At 45.5% G+C, this 22,839-nt stretch overlaps 1 protein-coding gene and 1 long non-coding RNA gene across 11 annotated transcripts in view; both read left to right on the top strand.

The window, feature by feature from the left end:
* The window catches only part of LOC118214238 (zinc finger E-box-binding homeobox 2-like), an 86,140-nt gene extending 83,767 nt beyond the window's left edge, over nt 1–2,373 (top strand). For 7 of the 8 annotated variants that reach the window (XM_035394035.1, XM_035394036.1, XM_035394032.1 and 4 more), the window contains one exon: nt 1,711–2,373. In XM_035394035.1, coding sequence (XP_035249926.1) covers nt 1,711–2,312 — 602 coding nt within the window. In that variant the 3' untranslated portion in view covers nt 2,313–2,373. The remainder of the gene's footprint in view (nt 1–1,710) is intronic. The other variant, XM_035394037.1, reaches the window with a different exon arrangement.
* A 6,376-nt stretch (nt 2,374–8,749) lies between these two features.
* The window catches only part of LOC118214451, a 33,518-nt gene continuing 19,428 nt past the window's right edge, over nt 8,750–22,839 (top strand). For all 3 annotated transcript variants that reach the window (XR_004762617.1, XR_004762615.1, XR_004762616.1), the window contains exon 1: nt 8,750–8,865. This is a non-coding gene — a long non-coding RNA (uncharacterized LOC118214451). The remainder of the gene's footprint in view (nt 8,866–22,839) is intronic.

Here is a 22,839-nt window from a genome sequence, read left to right as displayed (position 1 = left end):
TGGCACACTGGAATTAGTCAGCTAAACCAGTTGTTGCCTTTTGACCCCTTTCATGTTAAGTGAAAGTGTTACCCGTTATTTTATTCTGAAAGCGAAATATGCTTAAATCATTGCTCCCAGTTTAAATATCTATAATTGAAGACGCCTGCCTACAGGTTATATTTTTTTGTGCTTTTGTAAAATTTGGCGAAGATATGAAAATCTTGCGACCTCTTTTTTTTATTTTTTATTTTTTTAAAATCTTTCTCGGGGCCTCTTTCCCAGGCTTGCATCATCCCTGTCCTGCATGTCGCATTATTGAGCCCTGCAATGCACAGGCAGCAATGCACAGACACAGATTTGTAGTCTATTTTTGAACTGGTGGTGCGGTGGAGGGGGTGGGGGGGGGGGGGGGGGGGGGGGGGGGGGGGGGGGGGTAGGGGTGCGGGGGGGATGCATGGCAGCTATGGAAGCTGCAGAAGGCATACCATAACTACTTGTGGTCAGGAACTGGCCAGATGTGTGTGAGTGTGTGTATACATGTGTGTGTGGGTGTGTACATGTGTGTGTGTGGGTTTGTACATGTGTGTGTGCGTGTTTCTGTGTGGGTGTTCTTGTGCGTGTGTGTGTGCATGTGTGTGTGTGTGTGCGTGCGTGTGTGTGTGTAAGTGAGAGTGTGTGTGTGCGTGTATGTGTGTGTGCGTGCGTGTGAGTGTGTGCATGTGTGTGTGTGCATGTGTGCGTGTGAGTGTGTGTGTGAGAGAGAGTGTGAGTGTGCATGTGTGTGCGTGTGTGTGTATGCATGTGTGTGCGTATATACGTGTGTGTGTGTGTGTGTTTGGCTAGAGGCCTGGCTCTTACGGCCTGTCACAAGCTGCTTTAAGGCCAAAGAGAAGCTCCGTGCCGTGGTTTGTGTCAGACTGACTGCTGTACATGCAGATGTGTTGAGTTATTTTAGATCCCAGTGCCCCTGTCCCAGGATGCATCACAACACGTCCCATTAACAGGGGGGCCTTGAGTTAGCCAGCAGTGTAGGAAGCACACACCGCGTTACTGTCGGCTAATTTGGCTTCATTTTGCAACCTAAACATTGCTTCCGGTATGGCGAACATGACACGTTGGTGGAGCGGCTCAGTATAGAATGAGAACGTATTTAGGCTTTTACTGTGGCGATTCGTCCTGTGGACTCACTATTGATGAAGGAATCGCTGACTTATTCGATTCCGTCTCCTATTGGTTTATGTCTGTGCCGCTGCTTTTCTGTCTTGTTTGTTTGGTTTACTGCTTTATTTGTGTTACACGCTTGCAGAGAGGCGCTCACGTCTGAAACAAGTGTTTGTGGTTCTGTTCCTCCATGTTGTAGCGATAGGAGGGAATTTTAAAATATAAACACATGAATGCAAGCACAGATATCCACTGTGTTCCATTGCTATTTTGTGTGTAATTATTTTTAAAGTTCAGATTTGAAAATAAAAAGCACAATAGATTATATTGTAACAAGTAATTTGTTCCTTTTAATGTATAATACTTGATTTATTTATCAATTTATCTATTATTTTTATTATTATTACTGTTATTATTTCGTTTGCACTTTTGTTTGTTTCTCTGTTTGTTTGTTCGTTTGTTCTGTTTCCTCCTAACATGACCTTTTCATTTTTTAAAGCGCTGGCAGCGTTCCTCCAGCAGTCCTAACCGGCTCTCTCCTCTTCCTCCTCTTCCTCCTCTCCGCAGGAAAGCGACCGCACCAGTGTCAGATCTGCAAGAAGGCGTTCAAACACAAGCACCACCTTATAGAGCACTCCCGGCTGCACTCGGGGGAGAAGCCGTACCAGTGCGACAAGTGCGGCAAGCGCTTCTCCCACTCGGGCTCCTACTCCCAACACATGAACCACCGCTACTCCTACTGCAAGAGGGAGGCGGAGGAGCGGGAGGCGGCCGAGAAGGAGGCGCGGGAGAAGGGGCACCTGGAGCCCACCGAGCTGCTGATCAACCGGGCGTACCTCCAGGGCATCACTCCTCAGGGCTACCCCGACGCCGGGGAGCGGGACGGCGTCCCGAGGGGGGGCGGGCCGGACGGGGCGGCCCGGGAGCGGCAGAAGGAGGCGGAGGGGGCGTACGCGAAGCTGGGCCGCCGCGAGGAGCGCTTCGAGGTGGAGGAGGAGGAGGAGGAAGAGGAGGAGGAGAGCGAGAACAAGAGCATGGACACGGACCCGGACACCCCACGGGGCGCGGAGGAGAACGGGGAGCACTCCCTGGACGAGAGCTCGATGGACGGCAAAACGGAAACCAAATCAGATCGCGAGGACAACATGGAGGACGGCGTGTGTAATTAAAACTACTGCGTTTTCAAAGCTTCCCACTTCTTTTTTTTTTGTTCTTTTGTAAACAAAAAAAGAAATTGAATCTAATTTTTATTTTGTTTTTTTTCCCCCGGTAGCATTGTTACCTGCTTGACTCAAAACACGCCATTGTGTGTCCAAGCTGTACGTGCCTGAGGCTTCCAGGAAGCTTGTAGTGATGGACTCGAGAGGGGGATGGGTGACAATTCTGCTGAAAGAGACTTTGTTTTTTAAACTTTGAGTTCGGGGGAAAGGGGGACGGGGGGGGTGGGGTTGGATGGGGCTCGGGGAGTGGGGATTGTTTAAGAAGATGCATTATGCAAAAAAAGAATAATAATAATAAGTAAATAAATAAAAGAAATACATTTTAAAAATTGTACAGTATTAAGGCCTAAAAAATGTGTGGTGCTAACATCCTAAAACCCTGTGTTTCATAGTATTTATAGCACAAACTAGTAACTTGTACAAATTGCACTCCGCTTCTATAATCACTACAAAAATAGTAAAAAGTATTGCCTATGTATATTTATACAGTGTTTAATAAAAATCAGTAGTGTCAGCACTACAGTACATCAGTATTATTAATTATCTATCACTTAATGTGTTGTCTATAGTTTGCCCTGTTGTCAGGTCAACTAACCACACAGTTTTAGGCCTCTGATTTTTTATTTTTATTATTATTTTCTTTTCTGATGTGAAGGAACTTAACTGATACATGCGTGATTTTAAGATGTCGAAGTCTTAAAGAGACCGGAAAGTGAAGGAAACGATGGGATGAGGGGAAGAGAGGATGAAGGATGGAGAGTGCTATGAAGGAGAAAGCCTTTGTAAGGTGTTTTTTTTTTTAATAAGAAAAAAGCCTTATATGCAAACCTTTTAATCTGCGCGTTTCTGCAAGTGCCATCCTTGTATAGTGTAATGGAAGGTGACGTGTGTTGCCTTTACACCAGCTTCAGTATTAAGAAATAGTTCACCTTGTTCTTTGAAACACCCATGTCAGTATTAGAATAGGCAGCAGTTCCTTAGTTTACATTTGTTTGTGCAATTTTCGGTGTTTTGTATATTTTTTTTTATTATTAACTTTTGTCAGTATTACACCAAACTTGTTTTTTTTTTTTTTTTTTTTTGTTTTTTTGTTTTTTTTTTTTTCATTTGCATTCATTTTATTTTAGGTTAAATAACATTTTATTTATGTGGCTCATTTTATATTTCCTAATTTTATTTATTTCATACTGTAGTGTACAGTATTATAGTTATTCAATATATAGATATATTTTAGTAAAAAGGAACATGGCGTTGATCATTGGGGCAAATTTACGTATAGAGAGCATTTATTGTGTTTTGAAACATTAATTGTGAAATGCGAATTTTCAGTTTTATTATTTTAATTGTTTTGTTTCATTTATTTTCCAGATACTGGAAATTCCAAATTTGGGAACTTTTGATACAATATTGTGAAAACACTGTATTTTCGACAAAAAATTCCACTTTCTTCATGTTCTTTTTTTTTTTGTTTTTGTTTTTTTATTTTTGTTTTTTTATTTTTTATTTTTAGCTAAAAAATGAAGAGGGACTGTTAAAACACAATGTATGATACCATGACAGAAATCTTTCCTGAAATGTCTTTGTAAAAGTATTATTGAATTTTTAATTTGTAATTTCTCTTGGAGATGACCATGCTCGAATAAAAGTAGCCAAATTAAAAAGAAGAAGAAAAAAGAAAGTTACCCATTGTGCTATCTTCTTAAGTGCATACTCCTTGCTTACTTAATATTTAAACACACATTATATACACATATAATGTACACATATGCACATATTGCCATGTTCTACTTACATCAATCAGTAATCACATACACTGAGAAAAGTTACACATTAGTATTTTTGGTAGTCTTTCTTTTATATAAAAAGTGTGTTTAATTCAACCCAGGAAAATATGCTCTCATCATCCAGGAGATATCTCATCTTGAAAGCCTGCATAAATGTGAACTACAAAAAGTAAGAACTTCATCTAAGATTAATCGAAGATTACATTAAAAAGAGGAGACCTTAGACCCTAAATCTACCTATTTAGTTTTAAGGTTTTCATTTCAGTAAGTACAGTTTCCCGGGAATAAATTAAAACAACAAAATGATATGTATTGGTCTATGTCTATTTTTTTATTTTAATCCATTTTTATTATTATTTCTAGTAAGTAAATGCTGGTTTACTGAGGGAAAAAGGCAACTTTTATGTTGAAATTCTCATAGCTGTTACATGACCACATTGCACTCTTGGCTTAAATGCAACATCAAACGGAGAGCAGAAAGGTTGTGCCATGCCAAACAGGGACCTGGTTTGCCTATTTCAGTTTTCATATCGATCCTAAAGCCATGTGAATCATCACCCTAATCATTTGGTGCTTTGCAGATAAAAGGTTGCGATCTTACGTAATTATCAGTAAAGATGGAATTATGTTTACATTTTATTTGCCATTGATAAAAGGAGAAAAAAACAATTGAATGTGTCAGTGATTCAGCAGTTTTAAAAAAACATATTTTAAATAAGAATTAAAGTAAAATACATTTAGAGAGGCAAAAAATAATTAAAAATTAACCACTCATCCGTGAAGAAAGTAGTTTCTCACATGAACAAACAGAAATGAGGGGTTTGTTACTCCAAAGGCTCTCTGCCAGAAGTGTCAGCAGGTCAGTCCGGACAGGGGATAAGATCAGAAATCCATTACGTCTCAGGACTGCACCTCCTGTTCAGGCCCAGATACATATTTATTTCTCGGAAGCAGGTTTCCTGTGAGACTCTCGCACAGATCACTCCAGGCTTTTCAGTGAAGCTGACATGGGCTCATTGAGCGGACCACGTCATGTGGCTATTCCTAATCTAACTTGTAAAAGTGATGTAAGATAGACTACAATCTGCCATGAAAGACCCCTCTCCCCCCCCCCCCCCCCCCCCCCCCCACACACACACTCACACCCCAACATATGTCTGTGTTTGACGAGAGGATCCCAGGTAAATGACATTTTCGACACTGGAACCGAAAGAAAGACTGAGCGTGGCAGGGAAAATAAACTTGCGCAAGAGGCTACCATCGGGGTCAGTGGCGCTAATGAGATGTTTGTAGGGGTAATTATTGAAATGTCATATTTTTGTAGTGATGCAGAAAATAAAAAAGCAATAACCAGGAACAGATGGAGCTCTGTATATCTTGGCCCTACTAATTGATAGGAAAATTTCTGCTGCCCCTATCGTACATACACATTTAAATTATTTCCGCAAAATATAGTAACATAACCCTGATTAGGTAGGTAATTTCTGTCTATCTCATCTGTTGAACCAAAGATAAAGTAAACTCATGCTTTTCAGTCTAATCTGATACAGTCTTTGTGGCAGGTTATAGGCTAAAACGTGTCGCTTTTTGATGTCGAACATCAGCGTTTGGAATAGGTTAACATGTATTTGAAAAAGAAACTTTGAGAAAATATGTGGTTAAATTAATGAGCATACACAAGCAGGTGGTCATAAGAAAGTTAACTGATAGACGGTCGGTAGCTCTAACCAAACCTTTTCCCTGAATTTTCCTGTAATTACGGTTTCCAAGGGAACAAGTGCATGTGACATCAAAGGCATTGAAGTGAGGCCATATTTTGTCGATAGGCCTCTTTGATTTACCTGGTGAGCTAATTAATTTAGTTTATTTTGAGATACATTTAAAAAACTTTGTGGAAGGCACAAGAAATGAGTTGTGGTAAACAAAAGTCCCTTTTGTGACTCTTGACTTCAGGTTTCATAAAGGACCGGTGTGTTTGTTCTTCTGGCCACAACGGCCTCCATGAACTTCTCCAACTTTAACATATGACTATGACTTAATGCTATTCTTGGCGCTCTTCAAGTTTTTTTTTTAAACGTGTGGAAACCTCTCTACCTCTCTGCAGTTGCGAAATGTATTCTTATGAAAAGAAAGCAAGAGAGCGACAACGTTCATGCTGATTTTCACTGAAGTTAATAGCTTGGAGACCATTGGCAGAATTAAAATGTACACAGACTGCAGGTGTGTGTTAATAAAGAGCAGGAAGTTCCATTTGTATGATAGCATTCCTTTGCCTAACCTTCAAACACTTGTGTTCCAGGTTAAAAGCAAATGAAACCAGTGAACTCCAAATAGGAGCCAGAACAGACCACAAGAATTAAACCCAAAACAATACAATGGAGGATAAAATTATTATTATTATTAACATACCAAGAGGGTGCATTCACATATCTTAGAAACAGTTAACACTTTGAATTATTATCCATTTTACCCTAGGTTGATGAGTGTTTCAATTCAAACATGAAGGTGTTTTTTATTTTTCAGTTGTCTGCTTAATTAATTCAATGTTATTGTGCACATTTACTAATGTTCAAAAACACCTGTCTAACTGCCATTAATAGGCTGTGGCTGAAAGCACATTGGTACATTGATTGTGCTTTTAATATTATTTTTTAGTTATTTATTTCAGCGAGGTTTGGATGGGGTGATGTATGTGTACAGGAAAGAGCGGAGTTTTGACCCTCAGAGATGATTTGCATATGCCCATATGCTCATCATATTATTCTCAGTGCAGATGAAGGACAGTTCCTGTGCTGGAGACCTGGGCCTGGCACTAACAGACAGAAAGTTCAATGACAGGGATGGGGGGAGGGGGAACACAAGTGACCAGCAGGGATTAGCCAATCACAGTTTTAGAAGAGCGGCCAGCTGTTCCGTCTGGCCATACCAGAAAGAGATGTGGAGCAGGTGGTGCACTTGTGTGCCAGTGGCATGATAAAAAACACGGCCTGACCTCAGCACAAGCGCTCGTCTGTCTCGTCCCCTCTGCCGCGCGAAGGTGCTCTGGAAACGTGATGTTAACTTTTTGGAAATGACTCAAGCAAGCCCTTTCTTACCTCTTTATGGGGAATTTATCTCTCTCTCTCTCTCTCTCGCCCCTCTCTCTCTGTGTAAATAGCCTGATGTTGCAAGTTGCAGTTTGTTTTATTAGCCAAAAACAGACAAGTCTCAGACGCACTTGACTTATCAAGTGTATTTTCCATAACAATCTCACAAAAAGACTTGTTTTCCTTGAATAAAAAAATGTAAGATTTATTTCGTTCATAAATGCGATCTGTATTTTTTTAAATGTTAAGTTCGCTAATATATCACTTTGGACAATTTCCTTCGTATTTGGATTGTATTTATAAGTTCCAGATTTATCCCGTTTCTTTTTGTTTTTATTATTTATTTCTAAAGCTTTTAATTGCCATCCTCTCTTTGAACTCTGTAGTTAGTTGGCGTCAACTAAACAGTTATTAGACAGCCAACTGGCCAGAGAAAGTGAGATCCTGCTTTGCTCAAGAGAATCCCATTGTCTCAATTTTCTTTTCTTTTTTTTCTTTTCTTTTTTGTACAATGGACAATTGTAAACTCTTGAGTGATTCAGGTTGAATGTTTGCATAATAAAAGAGGGCAAACGACGTAATGGGATTCAAAAAAATAATATATGCAGCTTGCAGCACAATTTTGAGCCAGATAAAATTTAATAAAACACAAAATCCTACTCATCAACTATTTCGTTTAGAACCCATATTTGCTAGTGCACACGAACGTGCACGTTTATTTTCATAGATAGCATCAAAACAACTGCTTAGAAAAAGAAGACGGGTGGTTGCTTACAGGCAGCAGTCGAATGCCACCACTTCCAGGCACCGTCGGCTGACCGAGTGCACGTCGGCCCGCGTGCCCTGCGCTGATGAATTCAGCAGGTGCAAGGCGGCGGGCTGGCGAGCAGGAGAAGGCACAAAGACAACAATGCTTCCCAAATCTAAGGGGGTTCGGGGTTGTGTGGGAAGGTCCCGCTAAGCTCCCCCACTCCCCCTTTCCCCTCTCCTTTATTATTTTATTTTAATTTCATGCACTCGCGATGCTTATGGAAGGTGCGGGGCAAAGAATGGGGTGTTTAGTGTTAGGTCTAACGTTGTAAAAAAAAACGCCACGGGAGTTCTGGCCACTAACAAAGCCTCGACTCTCATATCCCAGCTTCTCTTTGCGAAATCCTCCTCCCCCTCCACGTTTCATCTTGATGTTTTACCAGGTTTACCAAGAACACCACAAAATAAAGAATAAATAAATAACAAAAAATCAGTTCCATGGAAAACAGTTAAACAGCAAAATAACACATAAATATAAGTGCGATCATATAGACTACGTTTGGCCGAGAATGCACTGCAGCAAAAAAAGAAGGGGAAAAAAAGATCAAACTAAAATCATCGTAGCATAATCAGTAAATAATAATAATAATAATAATAATAATATCTTGTAAATGCTTAGGTTAGCCTATATACTGTCAATTATTCGTGCACGCTCTTGCGCTGTACGGCTGCAGCGCCTTGACTTGTTCACTCAGGAAAGAACAGAAAAGTCGCTCCCAGCTTTCTCCTGCCCGTGCGTGTAACAGGCAGAGAAAGAGAGGATGTCATCACGCACTGACGCGTCGGGGCATCCGCCCTGGTGACGAGCTGCTCCGGGAGGAGGTAAGTCTCTAAAGACGCGGCCATGTCAGCGTGGTCCGCTCTGGGTGGGGAGGAGGCGTCATTAGCTAGTCTGGTAACTGCATATTGAGTGTGTTGTCGGAATCGTTTAAAGATGTCTAAATTGCCTACAAATAACGCGGATGATGTATTTAGCAACTATTAGAATGGTCAGTTTGCTGAACCATTCTGAAAAGATTTCGCATGCGTTATTTGTTTGCTTGTTAGCAAACTAGCTAGCGACTTTGCTAACAAGCAAAACTTCCGTGTCTTTCACGAGTAATATGTCAGTGTTGTGAGTACCGGCGAAGAAGTACGGGGTTTGAGCGATGCATCTTGCGCTAGTTGGTAGCTAATGTTAACTAGCTTGTCAACAAGCAGAAAGTTGACCGTTTTCCGAAAAACAGTTGCTACTCAGTTTGGCAACGGATTATCCTGTATTCAGTAGCGAGCTGATCTTAATTCAGTTGATAGCGGCCATTTAAATTGCTTGACACATTGACAGGCGGAAGAACATCGTGTGCATGAATTTAGGCCCCCTATAATTAAAGCAGAAACTCTATTCCCCAGTCTTGAGTTTGATAATTCCTTACGCGAAAGGGAAGGGTTTTATAAAATATTTTTCGTCCTTGTTGTTAATAATGCAGGATGACGAAGGTGAATATATTTTTACAGTTAAATGAAGTGCATCTGTCTCTTCCTCAGAGGTTAGAAATTCATGGATTTTGTTTAATAAGTCCCAGCTAATGTGCTACCGACAATTGAAATGCAGTGTCATATTACTTTTTTGTGAAATGAAGTCTTGGTGATATTTGCAGAGACTCACAGAACAAGATTTGAAGCTACAATATTTCATTTCGTAGCTAATTATGTTTAAAACTTTCACTTCAGAACCGTGCAATAGCGCACACCAGTTTAATGTCTGATAGCCTACTAAAGATCAAATGTGATGTTTTTTTGCAGTGATCACAGACCGGAATAAAAGTTCTAGCTCTGGGCGCTCTTATAAAATACATAATTTGATAATTTTTGACTGCTCCCACCCATCTCCACCGTGCAATTTCTTTTGCGCTTGTGGAATCTTTGATGTGCGCGTGCACCGATATTAATGCGCAGCAACAGCGGCTTTGGCTGACGAATGATCAGAATGCCAGCTCATGGATACGTCTGCGAGCCCTCAGCTGGGTACAGGGAACATCACTCATTACACTGTTCTGAGAGAGTACCGTGGTGCGCTGATTGGCGCAGCACGCCGGTGGAGGTGAAGTCATATCTGCTTAATTTAGTGGTCAGTTATCATAAAGGATATCTGCGCTGCCTGTAGGGCGAGTTGAGCGCGCCGTTAAAACATTGCCAAAGAAAAATGCTCGTTCAGCCTCATCAAGTGCAAAGTTAACGGCACAACTCGCTATAAAGCATCGGCAATTATGATGTTCTGAGATTATGCAGCGCGATATGGAAGTATAGTGTGGATGCTGACAATGTACATTAGCCTCAAAAGTGGCAGATAACCTAATGAGATTTTTTTTAAAAAGATAATCAAACAACTTTCTATGTACGGTATCGCTTGGCCTGTTCTTCGTGTGATTCAGTTACAAATCAGTCCGAATTTTCTGTACAGTCTCTGTGCCAAAATGCTTTACATGTTTACAAGTTGGTTGTAAATTGTATAACTCATGTCATGTTATGTGCAAGGATAACACTAAATAATAAACACTTGAAAAACACTAAATTGTGTAGTCTGCAGAATTGACCTTTTGTTCTTCCCCTAGCTACTCACCAGAACTGAAAGGGTTCATGGTGTAACCTATTCAAGGTGTGTAAAATATGTAAACCAGAGTCATGAGTTCATTTTAATCTTTTGTTTTACACGCATAGTAAGGGAAGATAATTAAGCCCGAGAAAGCTTTCACATGCCTTCTGTAAAGTCAAGCCGTTCTTTGGGATTAAAATGTATGTGTAATTCTATATATATGTAATTTTTTAAAGCCAGCATTCAGTTATATCCTTTAGGGATTAGGCCTAATGACAGAAGTTAATTATATTAAGAGTAATTTTTAAAAACAGTTCACGAACCGCAAATTATACTTAAGATACCTTTTTAATGCTCTCGCCTGTAATTACATTCCTTCCTCAGAAGGAACGTGAAGGTATGGAATAAACAAGCCCACGAGAGCCGCGTGCTCGTAGGTGGTTCTGTTTTAATGGGTTTTAACATCCGCGCGATGGAGGCAGAACGGTGTTTTTATCCCCACCCTGCCTTCCCAGAACACCATCAGTTTGAAATATTTCCATTTCTGCAGTACGGGCAGGTGGAAATCCGTTGTGTGTCTTTTCGCTCTTCTGTTTGAGAGTTATAATGGAGAGCTTATCGTTCTCTTAACTGACTTCAGCCGTTCTGAGTGAAAAGAATGAATATCGCACCACGTTTGCCGCTCTTAAGTATCTGTACTGAAACAGATTTTTATTTTATTTTTGTTTTATTACAGGTGAATCCTATAAGTGTTGGCTGGCGAGGTTTTGTGGTTTGTATTTTCTCAGTTCTTGAAGGCCTAGTTTGTGTTGCCATGGCGCTCGTTGCTCCGCCCTCCCCTGTCAGTTCTGGTGGCAGACGGGCGCCCGGTTTCCCGCCGCTTGGCCGTCCGCTGGTTACACTCGCGGCGACGCGCGGGGCCGGACGAGGGCACGCCGTGGTTGCCCCAATCACCCGAGTGGGCGTTCCTGGCGCGCGGCGACGCCCAGCCGTCCTGCCCAATGAGATTGCTCCCTCCGTCCGGAGCCCCTCCCACTGGAGGGTTACGCCATGGTCGGTTGCGCTAGCATTTCTGGGGCCACGGCCAAAAAAAGTCAGTGCCTGCATTTAATACCATGCCGTGAGGAATCGCAGCAGTTTTAATCCTGTTCATTTTGATTGGTGTTCAGCATGTTAAGTAGCAACCTTTGACCTCGTTCTCCTAGGAGATCTTATACAAGCATGATATTTCTGTTCCTTTAATTGTGGTATCAAGACTTTGGCAAACGGTTGCGTAATGAAAATGCTTGCTAGTTTTTATTGCGTAACATTTCCCAGTGGGGGGGCAGCGTCCTGAGAAGTGCTGCACATTTTTCTGTGTGTATAAAATTAGCATGCGCTAATGCTGCCCGGACATGGCTGCTGTACAGCAAGCAAGCTGTGCCTCGAAAACAAGCAGAACGCGGATAGTAACGCCCGTGACACCGCTTTATTTAAAAAGGGCAAACGCCAAAACCCTTTTTTTCGTTCTGTGCGCGTTTGCGTTTGCTGACGTCCGGAAAGCGCAGGCTAGCTCGCGCGGTTTTGGAGCCGCCGCGGCGGTGCCTCCAGCCCCCACAAACATGGCTGCCAAAGCGGAGCGGAAGCCCACGTCAGTTTGACACGCTTGCCAATCTGCTCTGGCGGAATGTTCCGGGGTGTTACTACCAGCCATACCCTGCAGGCTCGTTAAGTAGTGAAATGGGTGCAGCGCCGCAGAATAGCGCCTTCCGAAATGCTACTCCGAGCTACTGAATAACAAGCGCTCGCGTACGCGCACCCTTCCCCCCGAAGAAAAACAAAAATAAGACCCTCCGTCAGCCTGCACCGGAGGACAGAATGGTTTTTAGGCACGTCTGCCGAACACCCACCATCGCTAATATTAGTGAGGAGTGGGCCTCCCACCTGAATTTTGTGTTTTAACACTGGAAGAATGTCAGCTCATTTTTCATAGTTTCATAAAACCGATTTCATAATGCTTTTCTGTAGGAACATTTCTGTAGAAAAAGAGTTTTTAACCTACACAGATTGTTTGAAGTTGTACTCATGTTTTACAAACTATTAAGAAAGGAGGGGGGAGGGGGATTTGGGGTCTTTTAAAAGGGTTAACAAGAGCCAACATTGCCTAAAGGGTGCTTAAGGTTAATACCACGTTACAGTGACCTCCATGTTGCCAATTGAATTTATTTGATAATCTTGTTATTTCACTTTGATTACATTAATCACATTCATGTATAAAAATGGCTCCGACAATGTCAAGCTTTTCTGAAGATGCAGTGCAGTATTTTATTTATATCTCATGACAGTCTTCACAGAGTTTTAGCTTTCGCTGATCCTAAGAATTCAGTAGCAACAGTTAAATGCCACTAACGCACCGCACTGAATAATACGACCGTACGGTATTTGTAGACAATGCGCGAGCATTCAGAGTCACGGGGGACGACCTTTGACCTTTCGCGGCGGTGGGATTCGGGTCAGGGCTGCCCGCGGGCGCCCCGCCGGGGCGTTTCTCGCGCTGCTGAACGGGGCCGCTTGTTTGATGCGGCGGGAGAGTGACGCTCGGGCAGCCCACCTTCCCGCTTCCCACTCCAGGAGCATTCTTACTCACTTCCGTCACGGCCCTCTCGCGGGGAGCGCGTCCGACGACCTCGCGCGGGGGGGGGGGGGCGGGGGGAACGCGAGGAGAGCGGGGAAATGCTCTTCCGCCGGGTGGAGCGTCCGCTTCGAGGAGACTCGCCGATGGTCAGCGGCCGGGGGCCCGTATCGAGGGGCGCTTAGGGAATCATGGTAACCGTCCAGCAGTATAACAGTCGAAGAGCTGTTTGTCCCGACTGTGGAGATGAATCGAAAGGTCACTTTGTTATCTGACTGTCTTGCAAAGACAACGTGCGCCACCTCTTTAGGGAGAGGACGGCATATGTAGCACAGCAGAAGATGAGGGCCCACGTTACTCCTCTTCAACACATGCCGTTGCATTGTGGGCGGCAGTGTGGTGTAATGAGTAAGGAACAGGTCTTGTAACCTAGTGCTGTTAAGCAAGGTACTTAACCTGCATTGCTTCAGTATATATCCAGCTGTATAAACGGATGCAATGTGTAAGTCACTCTGGATAAGAGCGTCTGCTAAATGCCTGTAATGTCATGTAAGGTAGCACCCAGACCTCATCCTGTCACTGATTCTCATACCATTTTACTGCATAGGAAATGTACAGAGCGAAGAACGGCACGAAAGCCACAGAGCTGAACACGCGTTCAGGCGGATGCCATTAGAGCCCTGTCTTCATTGAGTTTTTAAAAATGTAAAACCAGTGCTCGTGAGGCATGGGTACACTCGACTTGCTCAATTACGAAAGTCAGCTCTCAGTTATTCCGTTGCTGTCCAGAAACCTTAATCTGTGGGAAATTTTGAGTTTCCTCCCCATTTTCTAATAAGAGATCAAAGACCTCTAGGAGGGCATTATTCCCTCTTAGGCAGTTACATAAAACCACTGAAAATAGCATTGTTAAAGTGTTAACATTTTCATACAAAAAAAAGGAGAGGGTTTTGAGGCTGTATTACCAATTTATTCACCAACTGAATATTACGCATACTAATTTGCATGTGATTTAATGTGGCAGGGCCTGTCTTGATGTTGAGGAATTCCTTTCGTCTGTAATTGGCCTGCTAAGACATTTTTGAAACCAGTAAGTAAACGTTATTTATTTATTTATTTGAGCGGTTTCTCCACAGAAATTATGGGATGTGTGTTCCTGTGAAGCCACATTACCTGCGGAACTTTCTCCGTGATCTGGAGGGTTTATTTTCTTATCCTCGCTCACCGGTGTCTGTAGATGGCGTGGGGGGGGTCTGTAGATGGCCTGGAGGGGGTCTGTAGATGGCATGGAGGGGGTCTTATGTTATCAGCCTTAATTCCCCGCATTAATTAAGCTCCACGGTTCAGGTGGAAAAAAGAAAACAAAAAGAACGCATCTTGTTTTGCAGCGTTAAAAGAATGTTAGAAATGGCTGGACCCCACTTTAAAAAAATAAAGAAGTAAAAACATCAAGAAATCGTATTCTGATGCCTGAAGGTTTCCAATAGCCTAGTTACCAAACGATTGGCTCAGAGATTTTGTTGTCTAACCAGAACAGGAAGTCAAGAAAACCATTCTAGTCAGAGCCCGTAAAACAAGCACGGAACCGTCCAGACCCACGGCGCAACTCCCTTCCGCAGCCACATTCTAGCTGGCACCACCTGCGCATGCGTCCGACTAAACGTCCGTGAGTGAGTGAGTGAGTGAGTGAGTGAGTGAGTGACCACAATTTGCCACGCATAGCCCACGGCGGCTGTCCTGCCTGCACGCCGTGGGAAAAACCCTTATTGGTGACCGAAAGTTTGAAAGTACCCTTTTTTTTTCCATTGTGCATTTACAGTGAACAACAAACACGTGGCTCTGGTTTACAAGAGCGATGCCCTTATCCAGCCCGGGACACACCGCCAGTGACTAAACTCACAGAAACCCGTTCCCACTGGACTCGGAGGACAATCGTTCAGTTAGCCGGGCCTAAAAACCTTTAGTCTCGGTCCTTTATTGTGTGTGCTTAGACTTACGAATTGAACAGTGAAACGTGCACGTGAGAGATTGAATTTGTCTACAGTGTTCTATAATTAGGGGGAGTACCTCAAAAAGCACATTTTACTCTGCACTTTTGAATTCTGTTTTTTTTTTTCCTCTGAGTCCTTGTCAGGACTAAAAAATCAACAAAACTTTAATTTAAATACGCAATTAGGAAATGAATTATTGCAACGATTTACCAGTTCTCCGTTGGTAATCTTAAGACCTGTGGCCAGGCAAAAAATAGCCCCCCACCTCTCTTGCTTTCGGTTTGTGTTAGTACTGAAGTGAGCCGACCACAGCCGACGTGTTGCTCCAAACTTTACCTGATGTTGTTTTTGTAAATGTTTTTGTTTTAAAAAATATTATTATTATTTTCTATTATTTTCATTTAATCATCTTTTTTTTTTTTTGTTTTTGGGCAGAAATATTTCCACGGAAAATGAAAGTTCCAAAGAATTATTATTATTATTTTTTCATCATAGCAGGAAACCACAGGCTCTAGACATGGGTTTCCACACCACGGAGTTTGTTGTTTCAGATAGAGCGCCGCTGAGTACGGTCTGACGCAGGACGGCGTGGATTTTGCGTTCGACAGCAGGGATGGCGGTCTCCTGAGAAACGGGCAAAAGGAAATGTGGTGCGACGGAAAACGGGCTGATGTTTCGGGGCTTTTTTTGGGCCCCCCCCCCCCCCCCCACTCCTCCTCACTTTTCCTCTGGCCTGCAGACGGGTAAAGCGAAGGCGGGCACCTGCGCGTGGGCGGGGCCGGCAGGTTTGGAGGGTTTTCAGCTCACTGCGTCTTCCACGCCAGCAAAGAAAAACAAGAAGCAGGTTCACTGGTCCTGTACAGCTGACAGTAGTGGTACCCTGGGGAGTGAGATGGCTGTATGGGGTGGGGGGGGGGGGGGTACAGCGCTGTATCACGGAGGGGAGACTTCGGTACAGGGTTGTATCACGGAGGGGGGGCTCTGGTACTGGGCTGTATCACGGGGGGGGGAGTGGTACTGTTTGGGGGGGGGGGTGCTCTGGTACAGGTCTGAATCGTGGGGGGGGGGAGGGCTTAGGTACAGCGCTGTATTACAGATGGGGGGTGGTACATGAACAGGGCTGTTTTTTGGGGGGTGCTTTGGTACAGGTCTGAATCACAGGGTGGGGGAGGAGAGGGGGGTGCTCTGGTACAGGTCTGAATCATGCGGGGGGGGTGGGGGGCTTGGGTACAGTGCTGTATCACAGAGGGGGGGTGGTACAGGAACAGGGCTGTTTTTTGGGGGGGGGGCTCTGGTACAGGTCTGAATCATGCGGGGGGGTGGGGGGCTTGGGTACAGTGCTGTATCACAGATGGAGGGTGGTACGTGAACAGGGCTGTTTTTTGGGGGGGGGGCTCTGGTACAGGTCTGAATCACAGGGTGGGGGAGGAGAGGGGGGTGCTTTGGTACAGGTCTGAATCACGGGGGGGGGGGGCTTAGGTACAGCGCTGTATTACAGATGGGGGGTGGTACATGAACAGGGCTGTTATTTGGGGGGGCTTTGGTACAGGTCTGAATCACAGGGTGGGGGAGGAGAGGGGGGTGCTTTGGTACAGGTCTGAATCATGCGGGGGGGTGGGGGGCTTGGGTACAGTGCTGTATCACAGAGGGGGGGTGGTACAGAAACAAGGCTGTTTTTTGGGGGGGGGGGTGGTGTCTGCGGTGCACTGTGGCAGCCGGTCTCTGTCAGAGATCAGGTAGGCGCGTCCTCACTCATGCGGGTGAGATTGTCTGCTCTGTAACAAAAGCCGCTCTTAAGTCCCAGTTGCCTCCTCGGTAATGTGAGATACGTCCTTCCAGGAAACGCCTGTGATGGATCCACGAGACGCGCGATGCCCTGCAGTCCCTCATGTGTGCCATTGACTGCAAATGAAGGCATTTACACCCTCCCTGAAACACCCAGTGCATGATGCCGTCCAGGCACTGGACTACTTTCTCTGTTTTTCAGTACGCAGTATCAATCACATTTCTTGTCTTAAAGTTTCATTTTGAGAAACTTGATACTAGCTGATAAAACATTATTTTGACAGCATAAATGCCAATAGACTAATAATAATAATAATATCAGTACACAATCTAAACAATATATCAGTAATATATCAAATAATAATAATAGTAATAATAGTAATAATCTGTTGACTTTACTGATATAGTAAAGCTACTTAATGGCTTTCTCCTTTCTCCAGGGGGAGGTCAGTCTATTGATGGGAATTGTGCTTTATGAATGACTTTCCATTTGTAGACTAAAATAAGCTAATTTATACCGTCCAGAACCTTTCACCTCACTTGCAATTGCTTGTAATTACCCGCTCATAATTAATAATTTGAAGACTTTTTCATGCCATACCTGAGCTAAGAAATGCCAGAGGAATTCATTAGATTACTTTATGTGCTATTACATTTAAGCACCTGAACAGATACAGTACAACATGTTTTTCTGATAACACGCGGTCATGCTCTGCGACGATGTGAAATTCGGCAGAATATGATGTATAGAAATGAACCGAAACGCCCTTTCAGCACATCCATTCTACAGGCACCCTTTTCATACGGAGAGTATCTACAGGCGCCCTTTTCATACGGAGAGCATCGCGGTGCTAGAATGCAGTGCGTTTGCGCCGCAGTGAATGATGTCACGAAAGAGCTTTCACAAGGCCGCGTTCGGTCTTCCGTCGGCCCCGCTCCCGTTGATGTAGCGGTTCGGCCTTCTGTACCAAACGCCTACCCGCGCGGGCGCTGCAGCCGAGACCCTGAGCGATCGCGCGCGCGGCGGCGGCGGCGGCGGCGGCGGCGGCGTTCTCCGAAGCCGTCTCAGTTTCACACAGCGTCGCTTCAGTACCTAGAAATGCATCAGTTATGAAAGTGCACGTTCATATTTGAGAATGCCAATTTGCCAATAACCGTTTGTGGGGCTTTTTTTTTGTGGGACGTTTTCCTGGTAGTCTGGCATCGGGTTTGGCTGGTTAATGCCGGTTCTCCCTCCCTAAATGTGGTTGTGGATGTGGTTGGGCGGGGGGGGGGGGGGGGGGACTGGAGCTGGTGAGGAGGGAGGGGGGTTGCTCCAGCGTTTTCTGGGGGCTCATTGAAGTGATGAGCGTTACTCCAGTCTGCTGTCCTCTGTGAGACGCATCCAGGTTATTGCATCTGATCTCGTATGAAAGATTAATTAGCCCCGCGCCGGGATTGGGTCCCCGCTGACCTCTCCCGCGTCAGGTACGATTGGGGCCGACGGCGTACCGGAGGCCGTCCCCGCTCTCCGTGTCGATGGCTGGAGCGAGCGGAACATCCCCCCCCCCCCCCCCCCGCGCGTCCGCTTGTTATCACGCGCTGGACGTCCGAACGTCCGACGCACCTGCGGGGAGACGACAGACTCGAAGGCGCGATTAGCCGCAGCGATGGCGTCTTTGGGCCCGACGTCTCAGAACGCTGCGGATCTTCGAGAACAGATGTCTCAGTTTCACTCTCGGCCCCGCTCCGTCAAACAGCAGTGCAGGGCCACGATCACAAACAGAGTCATACAGAGAGCGCAGGGACCGAAAAGGGCAAAGCAGCCGGCGCTTTCAGGAGCTCTGTCTGAGCAGCGAAAAATGCGCTTTCGTTACACTAAGACACAGAAATGAAAATTGACTCTGGATACAGTGTGAAGTTTTTTGTACTCTTTTGCATCTCAGAAGCACGTCTTTTTGCGTCATCAAAGGCTTTCGAAGAGAATCGGGGCGCGCAGCTTGAATAGGACCCGGCGGATGCCGTGTGCGGTGTCGGGGATCACAGACGTCCCCGCCGAACGCGAAGTATCGACTGTGAGTTGATGTGCAATCACGCGCTCGCGGAAAGCGGGGGGATCAGCGTTACGTTTTAATGTCGCTGAGACGGCAGCGGTAATTTAACGCCCCACTTTGACTAACCCCCCCCCCCCCCCCCCCCCCCCCCCCCCCCCCCCCCCCCCCCGCCCCTCCTGCCCCCCCCCGCCTCGCCCCCCCGTTCCCTCTCGGGGCCGGTTGGCGCAGGTCAGAAGAGAGGGGGGAAGGTGTCGGAGGTGTCCAGTGATTTCTCCGCCCCTTCGTTTTGTCTCTTGCGCGACCTCGCCGAACGACAGTCACAGATTGGTGACGAGAGCGGGCTGTTCAGCCCAAAACAGGCTTTTGACCTCATCTCAGGTCTGTGGCTGTCTTTACACCAGGCAGTAGTTTAAGCATGTTTTATGCCTTTGTCATATACAAAAACAAATAATATATATTTAATCTGATGGCTCGTACTCCCAAAGTTCTTATTTGTGTTGAACTGTAGTGCTTACATAGCTTAAAGACAAACCTGAATTCATTTCAGAAAAATTAATTAAATCAGTTCAACGCACAAGCTCTCCAGTATCTGTGTGTCGCATTGAGCTCAAATCCCGTGAACAATCTCCTGTTTTCTCCTGATGCACAGGACCGGCGAATGAGGATAACTGAGCAACAAAAATGTAAGTAAATGTTTACGTGTTTGAAAACGCCGTGCAATTCTGAGAAATAACACAATCACGAAAACGGCCGATAAATGCATCGGCGTCGACATTTGGACAGTGGCTGCCGTCAGACTCCCACGCTGCGGTCTGCGGTGGTCACGTGACTGGAAGCGGGGCTCCAGGAGCGATTTCTCTTTACGCTGCCGCCGGAGGCCGTCTGTCGAGGTGCGAAAACGACACGTCTCTCTGCGCTACCTCCCGACGCGGCGTGGAAAAGGCTCTCCACAAACCCGCGTTCCTCAGGAGACGCCGTTCTCTTCAGACCGAAATCCTTCACGAAATGCGCCGACTCCGGGGTCCGGGACCGGAAATCTCCGCTATTTCCGTTGCCTCCGCCTCGACAACGTACAAAGAAAACACGCTAGCCCCAAAAAAAATACAATAATTAGCAGTCCTGACGAGACGCGTTCTGCCGCTTCTGAAGGGGCTTCCTTTCTAAAGGAGAAATTCAAACGTTCTCCGTAGTGCTTTTCGGGCCCAGTGCAGATCATGCGTTTGTTATTATATTAATCGCCGTTATTTTAAAGCGTGCATGGGAGATGCCCGCCGGCCCCTCTCCGGAATACCCCTTTTCATCTCCGTACAAGACTCTACAGCAGGCATCTGTCATCGCTAGTTTGTGTAGCTGTTTGGAAATAATAGGTATTTATCCGCCGAGCCCGTTCTTTAAACTCCAAGGGCATCCCCGGGTACGTTCCTGGCAGGTTTTTTCTTTAGCGTCGCTGAATAGAGGCCCTTTGAAAACGCCAAGAGAATCATTTAGCATATTAAAAAAAAAAAGAAAAAGGTACGGAATATTTTAAGCCTATGTTTTTTTTTCGTTTTTTTTTTTTTTTTTACTCCATTAATTGAGGCGATTGAGTTGTCAGGGTTGGAACCAGAGCAGCGCATAGAGGAAGCTGTGTGCCACGAGAGAAGTAAGCCCAGCTCTTGAATAGTCCTGAGAATAATGAACTTGAAAAGATGCTCTTAATTTGCGAACATTGTATGGTATTTCGCCTGAAAGGGGAGACCCAGAAGAGTTTTGAATTCCAGTCAGAGGTAGGCAGTGATTAGATTGCAATGCCTAATTCTTCTAATACTCATCCTTCATTCCTTTAATATGCAAATTTTAGGTATGCAAAGATCTGATCCTTTTATTTAAGAAATATGTCCTCGGGCGATAGTGGTATGCTTCTAGGGAGAATTCTTTTAGTACGAAATAAATAGTTGTTAAAAGGATCACATGCGTTTGTGTCTTAGAAGATGAAAAGCTAATTGACATGAATAATTTATTGTGATGCAATATTTTACAGAAATCAAACAGTTGGGAAAAAAAATAAAGCAAAGTTCAAACATTTCATCTGAAAGATGCATCTATTATGAAGAGCCTTAGAATATTCATAAGAAATGATTTCATCTGGATCATTAATGTTCTTGAAGTTTATTGCAATACACATCCTACGGTCAATGAACTGTAATTACTAAACCAATATGGGCTGAGCGTTCAGAAATATCAATAATATATTTATACACAGTAAAATTATGACCCCGGTACGCTACCACCTAAAAAAAAGGGATGCGCACCATGGTGATATCCTGCAATTAGAAAGCTTTGGGGAGCGATGATTACTGTACTGCTAACAGCTGTTTGTTGTCCACTGAAAGATGAATCTGAAGACTGCTTTTTTTTTCTATAGTCAACAATGTTCCATTCTGTTACTGTGTTTTGGCTGGGGGTTCAGAAAAGAAGTATTTTACAGGAACTTTTGGGTTTGTCTTCTTTGAAGCGTACAGCCAGTGTGAGATGTAAGACAGGCCAACAACACAGGTGACCTTGATGGCAGGCTAATAAGGTCCGGGCCTGGAAACGAAAAACTGTAAAGATAACTGGTGACCACTGACTATGATCCCATATCTCTGCCCCCGACCCCCCTCCCCCCCACCACCCTTAGTGTTTGGCCCTTTCCTCAGGAAGACGCTCTCGATCGCGGGCTAGCGCCTTCGCTAACCTCGCGTTGCCTTTGTGTCAGGAGCGCTGCTAACAACCAGCTCCGGCTCGCGTTTCGCTCCGAAGGCACCGGGTTCAGAGTACAGCCGAGCGATACGGGGTACGGGAGGAAATGACATCGCTCCGCTGGCATGGCTGCGCCCCGAGTGTTTGACCTGCATAAAAGGCCCGCCTGTGTGCGCGCACAAAGACGCCTCTCATCGCCGTGAACCTTTGGCGTGGCGGGGCCGCCGGCCCGGCCCGCTCCCCCTCGTCGCTCCGCCATACCGCCGGGGACACATTCCTCGCATTCCTCGCCGCCATCTTTCTTTTGTCCGCCGTCCGTCCTCCCCGGCCTTCTGACGTCCCGAAGCGAACGCTTTCCACCGGAATTATCCCCCTCCCCTTCGCTAACGCGGTCTTTCAAAAACACTTCCAGCCCAATACGCTTCGCCTTTAAAAACGGCTCCCCCGAGCTACGCCAGACAGACGTTCTGCGGCGTTACCCGGCTAGCTCGGGGAGCGGCAGAACTCCTGGCTAGCTCGGGGAGCGGCGGAACTCCTGGCTAGCTCGGGGAGCGGCAGAACTCCTGGCTAGCTCGGGGAGCGGCGGAACTCCTGGCTAGCTCGGGGAGCGGCAGAACTCCTGGCTAGCTCGGGGAGCGGCGGAACTCCTGGCTAGCTCGGGGAGCGGCAGAACTCCTGGCTAGCTCGGGGAGCGGCAGAACTCCTGGCTAGCTCCTGGCTAACTCTGGCGCAGAGTTTTAAAACGACGCAGCGCTGGGACTCATCGTGGCCAGTACGCGGTACGCCGGGGCGGAGAGATTATTAATGTATTTATTATTTTTGCGAAAGGGCCCGGCGCTTTTGGGGATTCCCTGGCTGCGCCCGCGCGCGTAGGAGCGCCCTTGCGGCGTTAACCCCTCTGTTCCACTCGCCGCGTCTTTGAAGGCGTACAGTACTGACGCCGCGCAGATCTCCCCACCTGATAACGCAGTGGAAGCCAGTAGGTGAGACTCGTTTCACACGCAGAATGCCCGTCTGCAGCGCCTGGTGGGATGACGGGAATCCCCGAAGACTTCTGTGTTTTTCCTAAAACCCAAAACGCGC

Source organism: Anguilla anguilla, chromosome 15 (genome assembly GCF_013347855.1).
Source record: "Anguilla anguilla isolate fAngAng1 chromosome 15, fAngAng1.pri, whole genome shotgun sequence".
Taxonomy (NCBI): Eukaryota; Metazoa; Chordata; class Actinopteri; order Anguilliformes; family Anguillidae; genus Anguilla; species Anguilla anguilla.
Note: the sequence above shows the minus strand (reverse complement) of the source record. Positions and strands in the feature narration are given on the sequence as shown.